Source organism: Thermobia domestica, chromosome 11 (assembly GCF_964235325.1).
Source record: "Thermobia domestica chromosome 11, izTheDome1.hap1.1, whole genome shotgun sequence".
Classification (NCBI taxonomy): domain Eukaryota; kingdom Metazoa; phylum Arthropoda; class Insecta; order Zygentoma; family Lepismatidae; genus Thermobia; species Thermobia domestica.
Window position 1 is genome coordinate 192,041,094 of NC_137464.1, and position 21,558 is coordinate 192,062,651.

General features: G+C 34.9%; 1 protein-coding gene across 3 annotated transcripts in view; it reads right to left on the reverse strand.

Annotated features, from left to right (window-relative positions):
* LOC145664624 (uncharacterized) overlaps nt 1-21,558 on the reverse strand; it is a 289,506-nt gene that overhangs the window by 140,315 nt on the left and 127,633 nt on the right. For all 3 annotated transcript variants that reach the window (XM_081731448.1, XM_081731447.1, XM_081731446.1), the window contains exons 6-10: nt 17,362-17,450; nt 14,614-14,722; nt 13,923-14,047; nt 8,547-8,713; nt 5,113-5,823 (exon numbers count right to left, since the gene is read on the reverse strand). In XM_081731448.1, the coding sequence (XP_081587574.1) occupies nt 5,113-5,823; nt 8,547-8,713; nt 13,923-14,047; nt 14,614-14,722; nt 17,362-17,450 (1,201 nt within the window). The remainder of the gene's footprint in view (nt 1-5,112; nt 5,824-8,546; nt 8,714-13,922; nt 14,048-14,613; nt 14,723-17,361; nt 17,451-21,558) is intronic.

Sequence of the window (21,558 nt, forward strand, 5' to 3'; positions counted from 1 at the left end):
TACAAGCCGGCGAGTGGCGATGTTTTAAAGAGGCAATAGTTTCGTAGATATTGTTATTGTGGAAAGTGGAGGAGGAGCCGGAACGCTTTTGAACTGCATTGTTCTCAGACCAAACTTCGAAGAAAGAAATCGGATCAGGCTTCGTTGTTTTTTTTTTTTTTTTTTTTTTTTTTTTCAGTGTGGTAAAGCGAAAAGAAATTAGTCGCCACTATCAACGATTGTTTTATACAAACTTCAAATAATTACTATGAAGTTGCTGCCCTCGGCTCGTGTTTTATTTGTATATTACATCGAAGAGCAAATCCGATAGCAGCAATTCAATTATTGGAACACCAGTTACGTGTCGTTTGTCGTGGAAGACAGATGTGGTTGTGTCAGTATGGATGGTAGGAGTGATTGTAAGATTACTGTAAAGAAAAAATATATAAGTGGTGCTAAAAAGCGAGAACACCAACGAAGATGTGATTTACAAAAAGCTGCATCTGACCCAAAACAACGTAGGCTATTTGAATCTGTGAAGCCCCAAGAAACAAATAAGCGTGATGTGACTCATTCGAGTACTGCAGGACAGTTGCCAGGTATTTTTTTTTTTTTCTGTCTAAGGTGTTTATAATTTATAATGTATACACCACGTCTTTGGATGATTTCAGTCAATTGTAGCTTATCTTTTACGGTTATTTTTACTTGAAATTACACAACTTTAACAGGCGAACACGAAATTAACTGAACTGTTTGCGGCCGCGTAGTGCTTTCAAACGGGTCAGATCAGGCTTTCATGGGTCAGGGGTCGAGTTAAGCCTGCTTGGGACACGGGTCGGGTCAGGTCAGGTCACCTACGCTAGGGTCAGGGCTGCTCTAGCCACGGGTCGGCTCGGGTCAATTTTCTTATGCGCCGTTTCGGCTAAATCCTTCTCGGGTCGAGAGGGTCGGGTTGAGTTGAACGTCGTCCCGACCCGACTCATGACCCGAATAGGTTTTAGCCGAAACGACGCATCAGAAAGTTGACCCGAGCCGACCCGTGGCTAGAGCAGCCCTGACCCGACCTGTGACCCAAGGAGGTTCAACTCGAGCCCTGATCCGATGAAGCCTGACCTGACCCGTTTGAGAGCATTAGCTGCCGGCACTGGGCTCAGTAAGCGTTGGTGTAACTTCTACAAGTGCTGAACACTTATGCTGTCAATCAAATCAGTGTGTATATCGTGTAAATGTTAACTTCCCTTTAGTTATTTAAAGTTAATTTAAAATAAAAGTGTAGTAAAATGTAAAATTATTTTTGATGTGCAAAGTAGGTATTCATATGAAAAGAGAAGTTGCGGCCAGCCGAGAAATGGGCGGACTACACTAGATGATAGACAATATCTAATCTTTCTGCGACATGAAGATATGATATTATGACTTACTTATGTCAAGGAAAATCTTGCGTTTCGAAATCTATCGCAAATTTACCTGCAATCGCATTTTTTGTGTTGCATTGAGGCCACAAAGTTACAGCTTGTTCAAGTTTCCAACACTGACGCCATGTCTGTTGTCTCGCCTGACACGCTTGGGGGGGGGGAGGTTGTCTGCTAAGAGCGGGGCGTACTTCCTCGAGATTATACAGCAATATTTAGACGAGTTTGTGTATGTGGGTTACAACATTTTCTTCTCACCAAAAAGACAGGTACAGAGAGAGATTGCGGCACATTCGCAAGCAGACTCCCGACTGAAGTAAGTGGAATGCCAAGTACATTTTTTACATTTTTATACAGTGGGCCCTCATTTCAGTTTAGCAGGGTGGGCCCTATGGTTGCCAGTCCGCCCCTGATTATGGATATATTGGAGATTATTTCTTGTTATTTTCGAAACTTCGGTAACATTGTATCACTACACTATTTCCAATATTATTAAAAATAATCGAAAATATGGTTGGTTGGATTGGAGTTTAGAGTCATGTTCAGCTGCAAGACTGTATGAGACGTGGACCTTCTGCTTTTAAAGTAAGATCATTAACCAACCTGTGTAGTACTATCTCGATAAAGCTATAATGAAAAGCTTGACGAAGATATAGTTTATTATCAATTTCAACTTAATAAATGGTGTAATTGACAATTCGTAAGTTTACAAAAAGATTTTCTCGAAAACTACGCATGACGATTTACACTCAACCATATCATTTTATTGAGCTTAATGAGATCTATGATTGGAATATGTCTCGTCTCTGGACATTTTGTTTTAGTTAAACTCTAGTAGTATTGTAGAATTTAACTGTGAAACTATGTACACGCATGTTCAAAATGATTGTGGTATATCTATAGAGACAAGATTTTGTGGCAAATAAGAATTTGTGATTTCGTTATAAATATATGCGTAAAGCGGGATAAAATCGGTTAATAAGAATCCAATGTAAGAACACTATTTTTCTTGGCAATTACAATTAATTACCTTTTATTTCACATAATTTCCACTCATCAATCACCATGACATGAGCTCATGCATGACTATACTAAGCAATACTTGATTTTTAAAAATAACACTGAGCATCCACATTGAATAAAGGTTTCATTTTAAAAAAACGCACACAGAGAACATAAATTTAAAAAAACAAATTTAGTGTTCACAGTTTACTTATGCAAATAACACGTAAGCATTGTTTCAATGTTTTCTGGTGTTAAATTTGGTCTTTTCTCGGTAGCACAAAACACCAACATCTTTTTGTGATTTTCGCTTTCATTATGCGTCACACACGAACCGCGTCGCTACCAGTTTAGTCTGATATTACAAAATTTACACACAACTACTTTTGACTGAATCAAAAAAGTAGTAACCATGATCTTGAAATTCTTGTGCTCTATCGAAACATGTTATTCTCGGCATTGTACCGGTTGCTTTGCCGTTCAGAAGTACACGAGGCAAATCTGGGACCATACTCGCTGCGGCAAGAAAACAGACAAACTAAGAGAGGGCTGGCGCTAGACATCCAGCAGTCCCATATTTCATTGTGGTAGACAAATAACTAACTAGTAGCGTTTACTCACGGTCAAGTATGCAGAAGGGAGAAATAATGGTAATGAATAAATCATAAAAGCGTCGAACGCGGAATATCGACTCTTGTTGCAAATTTTGCTAATTTGACAGAATTTCTTGTTTAATCGCGAGCGTTATATGGCCTAACAAATTGTGAAAAAATATATATTTTAGGTACACAACATTTTCATACAAAACTGATACATTTCGCGTATCATCAAAAAATCGTGTCTCTACATATCGATAACTGTCTTCTTGTAAGAATATAATTTGATAACGATTTTGCAGGGTACTTTTAATACTGATACTATGTGTATAATCGGAAAATGTATATTTGTGATAAATTTCATAGGTAAAGAATTATAAATACTAAAATTAGAGAGTAAAACAAAATGTTGCTAAATGGTTAAGAAAATTATATTTTCGTTTTATTGTTCTTATTTACTGCTCTTTTGACATGAAATTTGCCACATACATGTATTTGCCAATTATACACATACTAACATTATAAGAAATACCGGGCGAATTCGTTATCAAATTATATTCCTACAACAACATATTTATACACATGCGACAATAATTTTGGACATGAGTGTACATTACTTAGAGAGGAGCCCAAAGTGCAACACACTTTCATGAAGGGACCGATATAAATTATGTAAATGGCTTATATGAAACCAAGCACTAGCTATTTATAACTTGAAAACAATATATATATATATATATATATATATATATTCACATTATTATCTTCGTTTAAGGAAATTGCATTCAATAGACATATATTTAGATATTTACGGTACTCTTTGAGAAGCTCTGTATCCAATCTCTGGCACAAAGAGGAATTTTGTCCTTTGTCTCTGTGAACCTTTGTTAAAACCCACATATCAAACCTCCAATCCCTGAATAAAAGTATAAGAATAAGAGACCTGGATGAAAGACAAATGGGCATCAGTATGTAATAAGTGACAGAATAACCAAACTCTGTTCATAAATGAGACGATATATTTAAAAGAAAAGAAAGTGAGATACCGACAAAACACACGCATCTGATTACTGTCTATTGTAAGGTTTATTATAATGTAGGCGACAAATTAATAATAATTTTCTATACGGAAAGAACGAAACCACAGACGAATAGGACCTTAATAAATTGTCCAAATTGTGGGAAAAATATCTTTCAAATGTTCAGGACTTGAAAAATCTTGCCTACAAGTACTAGCCACCCAAAAAATCTACTAGCCACATCATTTTGCAGTCACAATGTTTACACAAACAAAAATCCCTTTGTAACACAGTGAATATACATTTTTTTTTTATTTACTGGTATGTCTCTTACAAATAATGAAAAAAAAAAAATAAAAAGACATCTGCTGTTTATTCTAATTTCTTGTAGATATGTTCAGTTGTACGGCGGGAACTGGTCGGACCTGACTCGTCAAATGTACAAAAGTACTCGCCACTGGCGAGCAGGCGAGTGGATTTTTCAAACCCTCCACATGTTACAGCTCGAAAACTGGCGTAAGACATTATACATATATACAAATGCAACCTGAATATCGAATAGCAATAATAATTCAGAACCTGTGTATTATTTTATACAGGAACAGTAGGTATCGATAGGTATTCCGGGACCGAAACGATCAAAAGATCTTACAGACGAAATTCTATACTATATACTCAATGCTGCCGACGAAAAGTACAAATTTCCTTCAAAAGATATTTATGCGTTAATTGAACTGTGCACTTCTCCTAAAGTAAATCGTTCATGAAGAGGAAACAATTATTATTTTCATGTCTTTCGGTGATGCCCTGTAGACTAAGGAAAACGGACGATTGATGAAAGCGAATGATTATGAAGTAATTGGTGGAATGAGAATGTGGGAAGAACCCGGAGAAAGCTCACGGAATCACGATGTCCACCACAATCTCACATGATCAGGAATCGAACCAAGTGCCACGCACTACAAGTGAGCACTGTATTACAGAACCACCGCGTTCCCTTCATAACAGAAAGTGTAACTAATACATAATTTTATAATTTAACCAAAATACACAAATAAATCAACAATTACTTTATACTGTTATAAACAACCTAGAGAAGCTTACCTTTCGTCGTTACTGGTGCAATTTCCTGTGCTGTTGTTTTGGGTATTGGCTGACTTTCTACTTTAGCAGATTCAGCCTTTTCTGGTTGTTCTACGGAAACTGAGTCTGACGCTGGTGTTGGTTCTACTACCTTCGAAGTAGGCGCCTCTTCTTTCTTGGCTTCCTTCAGTTCTTTCTGAGGAGGAACTGCCGCCAGTGACTGAATCGGCTGTGCTTTAGACTGAACATGTGGTTTCTGAGTATGCGCTGAATCTGGTTTGGATACTGACGGTGTCGGTTGCGGTGCCTGAGGAACTTCGGGTGACTTAGCGGTTGCTTCTGGTGGCTGTGGTGTCGATGATGATTCCTGTTGCTTTGGTGTTACTCTTGGAGGTGTTGGTTGCTTAGTAATTACTCGTGGAGGCGTTGGTTGCTTAGTAATTACCCGTGGAGGTGTTGGTTGCTTTGCAATTGTTCGTGGAGGCGTTGGTTGTTTAGCAATTACTCGCGGAGGCGTTGGTTGTTTAGCAATTACTCGCGGAGGCGTTGGTTGCTTCTTAACTATTGATTCAGCTACAAACGATTTAGGCTTTCTGTAGCCAGTTTCATTTTTAAACTTCAGGACTGAATTTCGTAGAAACCTGTTCGGTATTAACGTATCCGGAGAGACATCCTTTTCTTTACAGTCAGGACATTCATGGTCTTCTGATTCCAAAAGCACAGTTCTAATACCTGCAATAAAATAACACGAACTTTACTACCCATTCACTAGTACTTAAAATTTTACAAATTTCTTTATTCACTATCACTTTTTACAGTCAAATGACCTGAGTAAGTCATTTCAATTCCAGTGTCCGGAAAGTAACGCAACCCAAACTTTGGAGATTTATTTTTAACTATATGTGCAAATGAAATTAACTGAAATCCAGGAACTGTTTACCAGTACATACACACAGACACACATATTATATATATATATATATATATATATATATATATATATATATAGAGAGAGAGAGAGAGAGAGAGAGAGAGAGAGAGAGAAATGAAATTAAATGAAATCTTGAGTTTTACGTCCCATGATTATGCCGGTTAGCCTAAAGGAGCGGTGATGATGAGTAATGAATGAGATGGTGGAATGAAGAAAGTGGGAGGAAACGGGAGAACCCCAAGAAAACCCACGCACACGGTGTATGTCCACCACAAAGTTCACTTGGCGGGAGCTGGGATCGAAACCAGGTAGAGAGGGGGGGGGGGAAGAAAGAAAGAGAGAGAGACAGACAGACAGACAATGGGGAGAGGGGTTCGACATTCGTCCTGACGAATGGCAGAAAAGGGGGTGATTTTTTTTCTTTCTTTATGAAACGTAAAAATCATGAATTGGAGACAGGTCTGTCATTGTGTACAAAATGGAATATTAATGGGTAGACTCGACAGGAATTTATCGTTCTGAAACGTGGAAGACGCTGGCACATCAAGTGCAGACACCCCACAGCCATGATAATGACATGCGTTAATTCCTGTTTACTGGCATTATGGCGTAATATGGCAATACTGACGTGTCAGACGGTGTCAACACATGTTTCTAACCACAAACTATCCTCCAGATAGACTATTACAAACAAGAAATTTACAAATCATTGAAGAAAAGTAATAATTTATCTACCCTTGCCAATGATTTCTTCCATAATAAGCAAGTTTCTTGTTTGTTTGTAACAGTCTATCCATAGAAAAGCTGGTGGTCAACCACATGTGTTGCACTGTTGACATCATCTAGTACCATCACTGTTGCTATATTACGCCATAATGCTGAAAAACAGTTTTTCTTTATTTTCTTTATTGCTATTACTTAAAGAACGTCATTATTACGTCTGTACTTGGTGCCAATGTGTCACTGTTTCAGAACGACACATTCTCATATAGTCTACTCATTAATATTTCCTTCTGTCTACAAATAATACCACACTTCACACCAATTCGTGATTTTTCACGTTTCTTTTTTAAAAAAATCATCACCGTCGTGTATTCCTGGTATTTGTCAGGACAAATGTCGAACTTCCTCTCCATGGTTTGCATCTCAAAAATATATACACAGACAGTTCTTTCCTGTAGCAGTTTTTATTCGCATTTACGGTTTAAAACTTTTGGTGCTTTAAGTTAGGGTAACGCGACTATCCGGACACACTATAGAGCTTGCATATAATAAAAATTATTTCAATAAAGATATCGTTCAGGTTTATCAGTGGTTGGACGTTGCCTATTTTTACACTTTTTGTTCTTTTCTAAGATCTTTTCAAGCTCGAAAGGTTCTGTATTTCGTTAATGTTACTACGTTATTTAAAAAAAAGAAAAACGCGTATATATATATATATATATATATATATATATATATATATCTTACATTTTCATGCAACAAGAAGTGATACCAAAAAAAAAAAAAAAAAATATTTCTGTACAATGGACAACTTTCAATCAGATAAACGTACAACCATATATTTGAAAATTACACTACCTACTTCAACTAGGTTTCTACTCACACCGAAAAGGAAAATCTTAAAATTTAGGATTTTAATATATGCATGGAAGAAAAATACTTGTATACAGGGTAATATAAAATTCATGTTACAGACTACTAAGGCCTGTAGTGGTACTGCATAGAATACAGTTAGAACAAAAAACCATTCTCGAAAACGTTATATTTGTCTGCTACACGAAAAACAGCAGCAAAGCAAGAGTAGAAATCACGAGCGTCCGCTAACAGAAAAAGTATAGTACTACTCAGGGAACACATTTGTAAATACTGGCATTTGTTGCAGTGCGTCCGAATCCACCTCAATGTGGTAACCATCAATGTTGATACACACATTATACCTGCAACGCATATTTAAGTACACATGCTGGAACATCCGAAGTGTTTGCTACATAGCTTCCGCTGTGGTAATTACAACTGCAACGAGATCTCAGATTCAATAGGAGATTTCGCAAATTACACCCTTTATAAGGCTCAACAACAACAACAACAACAACAAAAAAAAAAAAGTATCGATTAGATTAAATCGGGCGTGCGTGCAGGTCACGAAATTGAGCCATTTCGTGGACAATACGGTGGTGTACCATCGCCTGGAGCCGTTGATAATGATGTGGTTTGTGTTCGTAGAAACTCAGAAATAAACTTGTTATTAAGTTCTGAAATTGTTGCCTTCTTTCGTATATTAGTATGTAGATACTATACTTAAGATACATAATGGTTGAATTGAAACAATATACAATATTTAGGTATAAAAATCGTAAGCGGTTACGGATTTTAAAGAATTATCAATCCATGACAACAGATGCAATCTTTTGTAAATATAGAAAACTGATGAAACGGTTTGGAAATATAAATACACGCTACGTAAAAATGATAACGTGTTTTATTTCACCTGAATAAAGTATATTAGCTATGAAATACGTACATTCGTCACAATAGGAATTTCCGCAACATGGAACCATAACTGCGTCAGTGAGGAGATCTTTGCACACATCACACACCAAGTCTTCCGGAATTTCTGGTTTCTCCTCTTTGGCGGGAGAATCTTGTTGAAAAGGTGGTTTCTCTTTCTTCTGCTCTTTGTACGCTTCACTAGAATCAAAATAAAACAATGATATTTAGTCTTGAATATATTAACAATGTTTTATCAAAAAAGGCAATGGCTTATCCAATTAAATCAATCACCCAACTAACTGTTGTACAACACCATGTCAAAACTTCCACTCGAAAGAACAACTGCGGTACCCAAACTGGTATTTAAAACTAAGAAAATTGAAGTGTTTACCAGCAAATATTGAAACGATAATAATCATTCGTATTAGGGAATCAATTATATTGTACGAGCACTGACATTTCAGTGATATTTATCTAACCAAGTTTCGAATACAACATGAGAAGCCCGTTTACCCTGAAACCATCAATCAATAAAAACAATGGAAACGGATGTGAAAGGAAGACAATCAACAACCTATACCATCAAGATATCATCCGCATAATATTCTGATGAACTGAGGGAAACCTCAGTTACGACTGCGAAGCAAAAACGGTAATCGTTAGCTTCAGTCTAACCAGTACAATATTCCTGGTACAGTGGAACATTTTTTTTTTTTCTAGTTTCTAAATGAACATTCCAAAACCAGACAAAAGTAACTACTTTTGAAATGATTATTCAAGTAAAATAAATCAGCATTTTCAAGACCCTCTTCACTAACTGAAAAGTATGTCTTTATATGAATATTATAAACAAACTACTTAACGATAAGAAAGTTATTTACTAAATCACAGCTTACAAACAGTAGACTTACGGAGTTGATTCTCCTAAGATGGCCAAATTTTGCGCACATACCTGTTCAAAACAGATAATAGCTCTATCAGCGGTTGTATTTGATGCAGTAGCCAAGAGCTTTACTATCGCTCTGGAACGTAATTTCCATTACAGTAGTATGCGACGACGATGAGGGAGTGAAACTGAAGATTATACCACTTGAAGGGTTTTCTAGAGATTCGCTAGTGTTGTGGAACATCTTCGTTTCAGCAAGCCACTCCCTCCCCCCTCCTCAACAATATAAAAGGTAAGGACCACCGCACTATACATTCTCGCTTCTATTCCTTAAATTAAATCACGCTGTGCTGCAGTTATTAATAAAACATTTTCTTCTGAAACACGAACGAAATTCGGAAAACTTCGCCCGAAGAAACCTCACTCCAAAATCTGAATTACTCCTTGTAGGTTTTTGTATAAGAAATGACTTACGTCATATGAAGGGATTTTATTAATGAAATATTTGTTTATATAACATTAACCAAACTCATACGTCGTATTTCACAAAACTTTCAAAAGTTCTCCCCCAGGAGTAAACTGCCCTTGAAGATATTCTAATGAAGTGATTTACGGCAATATTAATGAAATATTTATTTATGAAACGTAAACAAAACTGCCTGAGTTGTTTTTATGTCCAGGTTTATTTTACAGAATTATCAGGTATCTCTTCCGCCTTACGGGAAATTCCTTGTGCAGCCACTGAAACATACATTTTTGGATACAGCGATTACGAGTCTAAGACGGACACGTTTCGGCAACATTCAATTCAAAGTTCGAAAGTCATTTTCTTAAACTCGTTTTCGAACCCTGTCTCTCCTGAACTACTCACTGTCGAACATAGGTTAATACAAACTTTATTATTATTATTATTATTATTATTATTATTATTATTATTATTTGTAGAATCTCCTCCTGAAGTCTTGTCTCAATAGCCTATACATTACGTAATGAAACCAGTAGTGCGTCTTCCATTTGTCAAGTGTAACTTTTCGAACTTATATACACACAAGCTGAGCGTAATATGGCTGCAATACCAACATATTATCAGTGAATAACAGCAATTATGAGAAGTAGCTTATGCAAAATTTCTTCCAGAAATTCACGAGATTTTAACACTACGATTAGATGTTACATTTCAACAATGATTACTTTAACGATCTTCTGTAGGAGCTTATTGACCTAATTTATAATACCGTAATTGCGGGCTACTTGGACCCTTAAGGGGCTACTTGGACCCATACCAAGAATTCGTTTAAAGTCCCATATGCAATGCAATAATGAGTGAGTTCAGAGTTAGATCCGTTAGATGGGATCATAATGCAGGCGTACACACATTGAAACTAGTTCTGTGGTAGGCTACGATTGAGCAGCATCGGTAAGAAAGGTCGTTGACGAAAACAGTGTATTTATTGACCGCCAAACTTTTGTGTGTGGACACTATTTGCAAGGAAGTAATGCTAAGTAAACACCAATGCTAAGTAAACACATAAGTAGTTATATATAGGTTAATGAAACTGACATGGTAAACTTTCTCATATATAATAAGATGTGTGCGTAATTGCATTATTTATGAAGTGTGTACATATGACCTGAAAACCATGGATATTTTGTCCCACCACATCTTTTGTTATCTTTATCCCACCCCATCCTTTGTTATCCTTATCAATGAAACATAAATGTCTGTTGTCACGTGTCACACAAGTAAGGGCTTTTCATTATTTCCTTAAGGATACCGGTACAAAATGGTACATCAATATAAAAGATTGCCTGCAGGTCGAAAATATGCTGATTTTTCATAACAGCTTGAAGAATGTTTACCAACAATTCAGTCGGGGAAAATGTCGCAAAAAGAAACAGAAGCTCACTTCAAGTTAAGTCGTTCCACCATAGAAAGAAGATTAAAGAACAGGTCAAGGCAGAATCCGGGCCATCTGAAAGTGTTCACTGAAGAAGAAGAATTAGCCTTCGCTAGTCATCTTGATAAAGTTTGTGATTTCGGATTCCTGGTTAATTAACTTGATTTCTGATTTATTGTGAAGTCCTATTTAGCCATGTATGGGAGAACTGTCATTGCTTTCTAAGACAATCTTCCCAGTCGAGATTGGGTGAAGTTATTTTATAAACTGCACCTCCAGTCAACGACTAGATTTACTGCTAATATAGATAGGGCTCGTGCAGCTGTAGAAGAAAACGTAATCAGCTATTACAGTCATTATATTTGATAGTACCTCTTAACATGTTCTCTTTGTGGCTTGCAGTAAATAAAAAGTGTTGTTCTTGGAACACCTACGTCCTACTTAATCTCAGAGCAGATTTCAATGGTTTTCTGTAGGAAAATATGGGGGTGGGTTCAAGTAGCCCGAACGCGAATCTTACTAGGACCCATTCTTTACAATAATCGCCTGTGCATTGTTTTCAATATATGTAACTAAAACTGTCCTCGATATGTACAATAAAGCCTGCAGTTCCACTTAATACGGGTTATGACAATAACTTTCAAGTTTTCGTGGATGAAAACACACTGAAACGAATTTATTCCAAAATTGGGTCCAAGTAGCCCGCATCTACGGTACTGTTTTGCTACATCAAGATAGCTCGGAAGATTGTTTCGCTACACATATTTTATTATTTTACATATTTTAGAAGCAATTTAGTTTGTACATACAAAATTAGTGTCATAAATATAATCAGGGCTGGCTGGTTTAAATCAAGGAGGTTTAAATCATGGTTTAAACCAGCTGTTTTTTTTTTTTTTTAACTCGTTTAAACAACACACACACACAAAAAAAAAAGATGGTGTGAACTTCATGGTGACTTTTCACATATCAAACCATCTGCATTAGTTTTACCTGCTTTTCACCTTCTAATAAAGTTGTCCCATGTTCAATTTTCGGTCGAACCACAACTTTTCTTTCAAATGTAAACCAAGTAGCGATTCAGGTGTCATTTTAAGCATAAGTTTTTGATAACCTCAGTATTATAAAGGAATATTAAGCCTAAACATACGAAACGAAACCAAATTGTATATTTCTGCTTGCCGGAATGCCTGTTGTTTTATAAAGTAGCCAAGGTTGCTTAAATATATTGATAGAAACTGGCAAAATTTATCGACTGCCTATGTAGCTTCCAACATTAGCTTCGATTGGACTTTGTTTTAATTTTACTGAATGCTATCTACATACTAAATTTGAAATTTAATATCAGAGTTTTAGCGTGCTAATTATGACACGCTGACTTTAAAATTTTACATGCAGAGCAATATCGGGATATTCTCGTTATTGCTTTGCATTTAAAGTAATAACATGATTTTCCCAATGGCAAGACGGAAATTTTTCGATTTATACATAATCCTGTATAATGGTTTCACTTGTGCAACATCTGAACTCTTGATAATTATATTAACAAGTATGTAAAGATCAGTGCAACGTATTTTTATCAGGAGTCCTTCGTGAGAGAGTCGGCAGACTCATCGCATTTGTGGCCAGTTAGTCCCCGTTTTGAGTCCAAATGGAGGACAATTTCTGATGTAATCCGCGAAGCGGTCTGGATTCCGCTTTAAGCTTATGTGACCACTTCCAGCATAACCCGGTTGTTGCATAACAACACCAAGACAAAACAAATCTATTTCTATTCATATGTAATATAAATACAAAGAGCAAATTATTTAAACCAAAAAACCTGGTTAAAAAAAAAGTGTTTGTGTAATTATACAAGTTTTTTTTTTTTTTTTTTTTTTTTAAATCATGGTTTTTGCCAACCCTGAATATAATGACTACTATTCCCCAAATCCCAATATCTGTTACTTATTATGCAATGAATTTATGATATGAAACTTTACATATACAACATTTAAAATAATTTAAGAATTTCTGTTTGCATCTTTCTTAAAACCAGACCACATTTTAATGTATGTTGATCTCAAAATAAATACGGAGAAATGACAAGTTAATTTACCTGGCATGCATTTTGATTCATATGAACTCTGAAAATACTGAACTTTGTTTCAACGCCTCGAACTTTGTCTCAGACTACAAAAAAGGAATTTTATTCTAGCTATCTATCAAAATTCTATCTTGGTATAAACCCGATACAGATAATAAAATTTCTTTAGAATCACTTTCGGTATTAGTGCGAATATAAGAAGCACCAATTTCTAATTCAGAAATTTAACTGCACTTTTATTTAAATAAAACAACGAAAATGAATGACATCTACTGAAGTCTGTATCAACAACCTATATATATGTAGTGTAACCAGTAGTCTGTCTTCCATCTGTCAAATACAGCTTTTCATATTTATACACCAACACCCTGGGTAGACTATAAACTGAATGAAAATGATAAAATGTACGTGAATGACTACAAAAGAAATAATGAAACGCAGATACTGGGAACAAACGAAGCAACTTATGAATATCCTTTTGATTTACCAATATCCGTATCTATCTATCTTATATATATATAAATAAATGTGACTTACTGATCAATTGCAGGTACTGCATAATGTCCTGTAGGGGTCATCATTGCTCCTGGAACCAGAGGACCTTCTACTGGGACCATGAAACTTCTTGGAATACCAGTGCTCTTCTTTATATCAATGGGATCCTAAACAATAACAACAAGAGCTCTAAATGTGCGCAATGTTTCACAGACGTAACTGCAAATGATTCAACAAGTATGCGTGAAGACGTAAGTAGAAATTTACACCTCGTGTTATTGACAATGTAGGAAAGCACTGAAGGACAACAATTTGGTGATGTGGATTCAGAGATTTCGCTGTACATTCTTTCAAAGTTTTTATCTACAGTAATAACAGTATCTAAAGGTTAAAGATGTTACAGAAGATCAACGTAAGTACTGAAGGCAATATCAAATTTGACTGAAAAAAAAAATTACAAATCACAGCATGCATGTTCATATCACTTCCGTATACATTCTTACCCTTCCCAAGAATACTAACATCTCCGTTCATAACGAGATATACACAGGTAACACTGTGAATTATTATTTTTTATTCAAATCAAACATTACTTGCTTACACAAAAACTAGAAAATAAATTCTTTATTTTGTATATTTTGTTCTCTGTTTTTGGGGTCAAACTATTACTACAGTACACATAAAAGAATACTTCCATAGTTAATTTTATCTTTTTTGAAGAAAATTTACTTACTTGTCCCAACGGGCAATTCCTTATCCAATGCCCTGTTTGAAAACACTTAAAGCACCGGTAATTCGAAGGAACTTCTCCAACTTGGTTTCCCCCTTTAATTTTCAGGTAACTAAAAAAAGATAAATAATTACTCTATTAAAGCTTTAAACAATAACTTTTACAATATTAAATGTATAAATCCTTTCTACACTGATTTAGTACATCAAAATATAAAATAAAGCCTACCCCAAAAATGGAAGCTAGTTTAAAAGAAATACTGTATTTAAGCGAATTTAAGACGCCTTCAAATGTAAGAAACACCCTTGGCGAAAATAATGTTTTAAAAAACTACACTGTTGATTTTAAAGAATAAAAAAAAAAGAATAATAAAAATGGGAAAACAAATAATGTTATGGGAAAATCAAGAAGCACTGAACTTATTGCTGGAATTTGCAGTATATTCATGTGCATCTGCTGGTACATTTTCCGCCAATGTAATTACGGTACAACACTTACTTGTGTCAGCTTTATAGCAATTCATTATCGTTATCATATCATCATATTATAGCAGTAAGTATATTATACTGGTACATTATACCAGCGTATATATATATATATATATATATATATATATATATATATATATATATATAAAACGATAATCATGGCTGTTGTTCTGTATGGTTGTGAAACATGGTCGCTACTCTGAGGGAAGAACATAGACTGAAAGTATTTGAGGACAAGATCCTGAGATCCCAAAAGGAACGGGAATGGGGAATGGCGGAAACTTCATAACGAGGAACTACACAATTTATACGGTTTACTCAACATTGTTCGGGTAGTCAAGTCTAGGAGGCTTAGGTGGGCAGGTCATGTAGCTAGAATGCAAGAAAGTAGAAACGCTTTCAAAGAAAGAAAGAAAGAAAGAAAGAAAGAAAGAAAGAAAGAAAGAAAGAAAGAAAGAAAGAAAGAAAGAAAGAAAGAAAGAAAGAAAGAAAAGAATAAATATATATATGTATATATGTATACATACATACATACTTATATATGTTATGTATATATGTATGTATGTATGTATGTATGTATGTATGTATGTACATACTATGTATGTAATATTATATATATGCATACATGCATACATATACATACATACATACATACATACATACATACATACATACATACATACATACATACATACATACATACATACATACATACATACATACATACATACATACATACATACATACATACATACATACATACATACATACATACATACATACATACATACATACATACATACATACATACATACATACATACATACATACATACATACATACATACATACATACATACATACATACATACATACATACATACATACATACATACATACATACATACATACATACATACATACATACATACATACATACATACATACATACATACATACATACATACATACATACATACATACATACATACATACATACATACATACATACATACATACATACATACATACATACATACATACATACATACATACATACATACATACATACATACATACATACATACATACATACATACATACATACATACATACATACATACATACATACATACATACATACATACATACATACATACATACATACATACATACATACATACATACATACATACATACATACATACATACATACATACATACATACATACATACATACATACATACATACATACATACATACATACATACATACATACATACATACATACATACATACATACATACATACATACATACATACATACATACATACATACATACATACATACATACATACATACATACATACATACATACATACATACATACATACATACATACATACATACATACATACATACATACATACATACATACATACATACATACATACATACATACATACATACATACATACATACATACATACATACATACATACATACATACATACATACATACATACATACATACATACATACATACATACATACATACATACATACATACATACATACATACATACATACATACATACATACATACATACATACATACATACATACATACATACATACATACATACATACATACATACATACATACATACATACATACATACATACATACATACATACATACATACATACATACATACATACATACATACATACATACATACATACATACATACATACATACATACATACATACATACATACATACATACATACATACATACATACATACATACATACATACATACATACATACATACATACATACATACACACACACACACACACACACACACACACACACACACACACACACACACACAATATTCAGCTTTTATTTAAACTTGTTTCTTTTCTTCTGTCTTGCATTCGCAAAAGCAACACTGTGACGTTACTGTTCATCATCTGCTTCCTCATCGGCATCACTATCTTTTCCTCATCCTCATCACTATCCTCATCGGCAAAATAATAAAGTTTACGTCAACGGACTATACTGTAAAGTTTAAGACATTTATCACTTGAATAAGCACTTTCCCACCAAATAAATTAATATTATCATATTGATATTCTCTGTCAATATTACTAACAGGCAAAATTTTCGTTGTTTCACGGAAATTGATTTTATTAGAACTTCAATACACTACCCGAAAGTAGTAACAATTACTAATTTTCCCCCGTACTTACTTCACTGGATCATAATCCAACGTTGACTGGGTCATCATAGCTTTTATCTTTTCCTCTTCGGTAGCATCCATGGCAGAAAGATCAACGGCCTACGAGAAGGAAAATTGTTTCATTAAGCTTTAGCTGTAACTGATTTTTAAAACATACTGAAATGCAACAGGATGTACTATCTTCAGTGGTATTTTAGGAATTCCTTACTAATATTTTAATTCGATTACTCATTTCCTTAAGATATGTTTATAACAACAATAAAGCTATTAATTAACATTTTCAAAACAATTATAATACTTAAGGTAGTATTAAAATATTAAGGCTGTACGTAGAGTTAATTCAGCTTCTATATAACTGCCCAGACAATTGCACTTCATCTCGTGGACTCTTGATTTTTCATTGAAGTGGTGTAATATATCGTAAATATAGTGGTATTCTTTTCCAAAGTTTTGGGGGTTTCAATGCTGTGCTAGAACCATACTGCGTAAAAATCTTATTTAATGCAGTTGTTAATCTGGAGAAGATAGATAAGGTAGTTCATCTCATTTTTGTCGGTGGTCTTTGTTTCAAGTCTATCGGAACGAAATGAAATGAAATACGATCGTTAAGTTTTACGTCCCACAGTTATGTCGACTAGGCTAAAACAGACGGTGATGATGAGAAATGAAAGAAATGGTGGAATGAAGAAAGTGGGAGGAAACGGGAGAACCACGAGAAAACCCACGCACACTGTGTTTGTTCACCACAAAGCTTACTTGGCGTGAGCTGGGATCGAACCAAGGACCCTATGCACTAGAAGTGAACGCTCTACCACTGAGCCACCGCGGCTCCCGTGTATTTCTTTTAACGTGGAAACAGGATATCCACTCATTCTACCACGTTCCAAAAAGTAATCGATCTTTTCTTTTAAATCTGACTCCAATGAGATAAGTATTATAGAATGAATATAAGTATATAATATTATAATATAAATATAAGTAATATAATATGAATATTATATTATTATAATATGAATATAAGTATTATAATAGAGCCACACATTTACCGGCGCGGAAAAACTTTTTCTGTGCGTTATAAGATCTATCTCATCAGAGTCAAATTTAAGTAAAGACATCGATTACTTGTTGAAACTTACAAGGTTAGTAGAACGAATGGATATCTTGTTTTCACATTATTCAGTTGGTATAATCAGGTTGCACTTCCGACAGACCTGAAACCGAGACCACCGATAAAAATGGGACAGACTACCTATATTCCCCACACTGACAATTGCACTAAGTAAGATCTCACGCAGTGTGGTTTCGCACAGCGTTGAAACCCTCTAAAACTCTGGAAAAGAATATCACTAAATTTAAGAGCTATCACACCGACCCCAATGAAAAATCAAGAATCTACGAGATAAAGCGCAATTGTCTGGATGGTTATAAAGGCATGACAGAAAGAAGCTAAAGAGTGCGGGTCAAGGAACATCTCAGAAATGCTAAAGCAGAATACCTGGTCTCAGGCCTTTTACGAAATTTAAAAGAAACACACCACAATATAGTTGACTCAAAAATTTTCTTCGGAAGCAAGAATGAAATGAGAAATTTGTTTTTGAAAATTTATTTTACTTTCTTAAAAAAATGAAGCTTAATATATATAAAGTTTGATAAAGCAAGAAATAAGCAGCAGTATTTAAAAACTGCATACAACTGGGAACCCGTGAACGTAAGAATGCACAAGTTGAGTCCGCGAGTCCACAGATGCTGCAACAGCATTCGACGTGTGACTTGCAGCTAAGACCAGGTGTTCTTCGCACCACTCTACCCCAGTGAGTCCGTTCCTTATCATTTTTCTCAATGTATTTATGTACAGTTTGTTTTCCCTTCTGGTTTTATTCTCAGTGAACAGGACTCTACGGGAGAGCTGAAAGCTAGCAAGTGCAAAGTATTTTCTGTAATCACAATTACAAGTAAGTAAAACAAAATTACAAGTACGTAAACGAATATTCGAATGAAATACATTCAACACCATACAAAATAATTCACACAGAAGTAACTGATATGGAAACTGACAAAAGTTATATACTGTATCACTGACAGCTGAGCTAGGATTCCCCAACCCCTGTCGAATAATCATCAGGACACGTTAATATCACTAACATCGCTATCGTATCATGATTGTTATTCAAGAGGTTCGTATCTGCCCGATTTTCGAATCTGTTTTTTATGGAACATGAAAGACAACACTAAAGATGGTAGTTTCCACTACCAAAGGTGTAAAAAAAAAATCTACAATAGTTACAATACCTATGAAATGAGCTATTGCAAGGTAGGCCTATATACCACCAGAGGTATCTATGAATCCACAGCAGACCATATAGCCATGAATATTCATAGTAGGCAGTGGCGTAGCAATAGGGTAGGCAGGGTAGGCATTGCCTACGGGCGCAAGGTTGTTTCCGATATTAGGGGGCGCCTCAGGTTTTTAATTTTTTAAAAAAGAAGCAAATTATATAAATGGAGCCCCAAGTTTTCGTGGTCTTCATTTCCGAACATGGTAAGATAAAAATTCTGCTCACCACTCGCACTTTATCACATTTACGTATCAAATTATTGGCATTACTAAACATTCGTCGAGGTTATATCATTGTATAATTAAGAAATTAATACTCTTGCATGAATACGATATCGGTCCTATATTACATGTACTGATTATTAACTTTGAATAAAATTCCCCTGTGCAACAGGCTTTCAACAATAATGAGAAATTCTATGACCTATAAGATCTGGATTAAAACGAGTTAAAAAGTATTGCCATGATTATGAGGAACAGCACAACTGCCACGTACCGCGGCAACATAAAACCAAGCACAAGCACCCGAGTTGGATAAATCGGGCAACTGCCAGGGGCGTCAAAGTCAGGGGGCGCCCAAACGTGCACCCCAAAATGAATTTTCAAACATATTTTCTAATATCACTGAAATAAAATAAAATATAGGGTAGGATTAGGTGGGGGTGCCAAAAAAAAGACTTTGACCGGGTGAAAATTTTGCTCTCAATTGGACATTTCTGATCTGATAAAAGAATTTGCAGAAGCAAAAGTGAGAAGGAAAAGTTCTGATTTTATACACAATTTGGCGATTTAAAAAAAAAACTGAAAACAGAAAAATGCTTATAAGCAGTTTATTATTTATTTTATAATTATGTAAAATCGTAACATACTATGTACATAAATTCATTTGAAATCCTTTGGGTAACACTCGTTAAAACATTACTGTTTATTTACACTACCACTGCAAAAAGTACGAATTTTACATGAGTATATTTTTAATGATCAGGACACACTGTCCAGTTTACTTTTAAAAGACATATTACAACGTAATATGCTGTCACTGTTGTCTTCGTCAGAACATCTAGAAGAACGACTTACGAAATCTCAAGTAAAACAAAAGGTTATTAAAAAAAGAAGGGAATTCTCGAAACAGAAATATATTTTATTATGACAGCAATTTTCATTTTGGACTTCAAAAACTTGTCGCATATAGGTGAAAGACTAACGAAATTGCTAAGAAAAGAGCCTGATGTTACCGAAGCTCATTTCTTACCGGTGGTACCAGTGGCACATGAACAGTTGACACATTTGAAATTTACAGTAAGATTAAGAGATTGGGAGTGGGTGCGTTATACTGCAAAGGTCTTTTTGCACCCGTCAATGTTTAAAATTCAGTAATAAGTCTGCCATGAAAGAAACATATGGAATAATAATCTTCTTTTGCCGGGGCTACGCGTATGGGTAAAGAAAAACTGAAGTTCGTATGAAAGATAAAAGAAGTCATATATTTGTTAGGATTATCAATTGTGTGGAAAGAAAAATAGTTTAGTGACAATAGATAGGAGGTAAACAGGAGGAAGCAAGAAATGAGACAAATATAAACACTAGAACAATCACAATGCAGATAGGACATGGACATGACGAAGAAACGTAAAAACTAGAGAGACTGTTCGGTGGTCATCTTCAAGCAGTGTTTGTAAGTCTGCTAACAGAGCAAAGTTAACTCAAAGTTGAGCACAGTGACAATCCATGAACAGATGCTGACTATTTTGTCTAGCACTACGGGCCGCATACAATGGTGGGACTTCGTCACGAAGTAGAAATCCATGTGTTAAGTGTGAATGTCCAATGCGAAATAGAGTTAGAATTCATTCCTCCTGTCGAGATTATCTT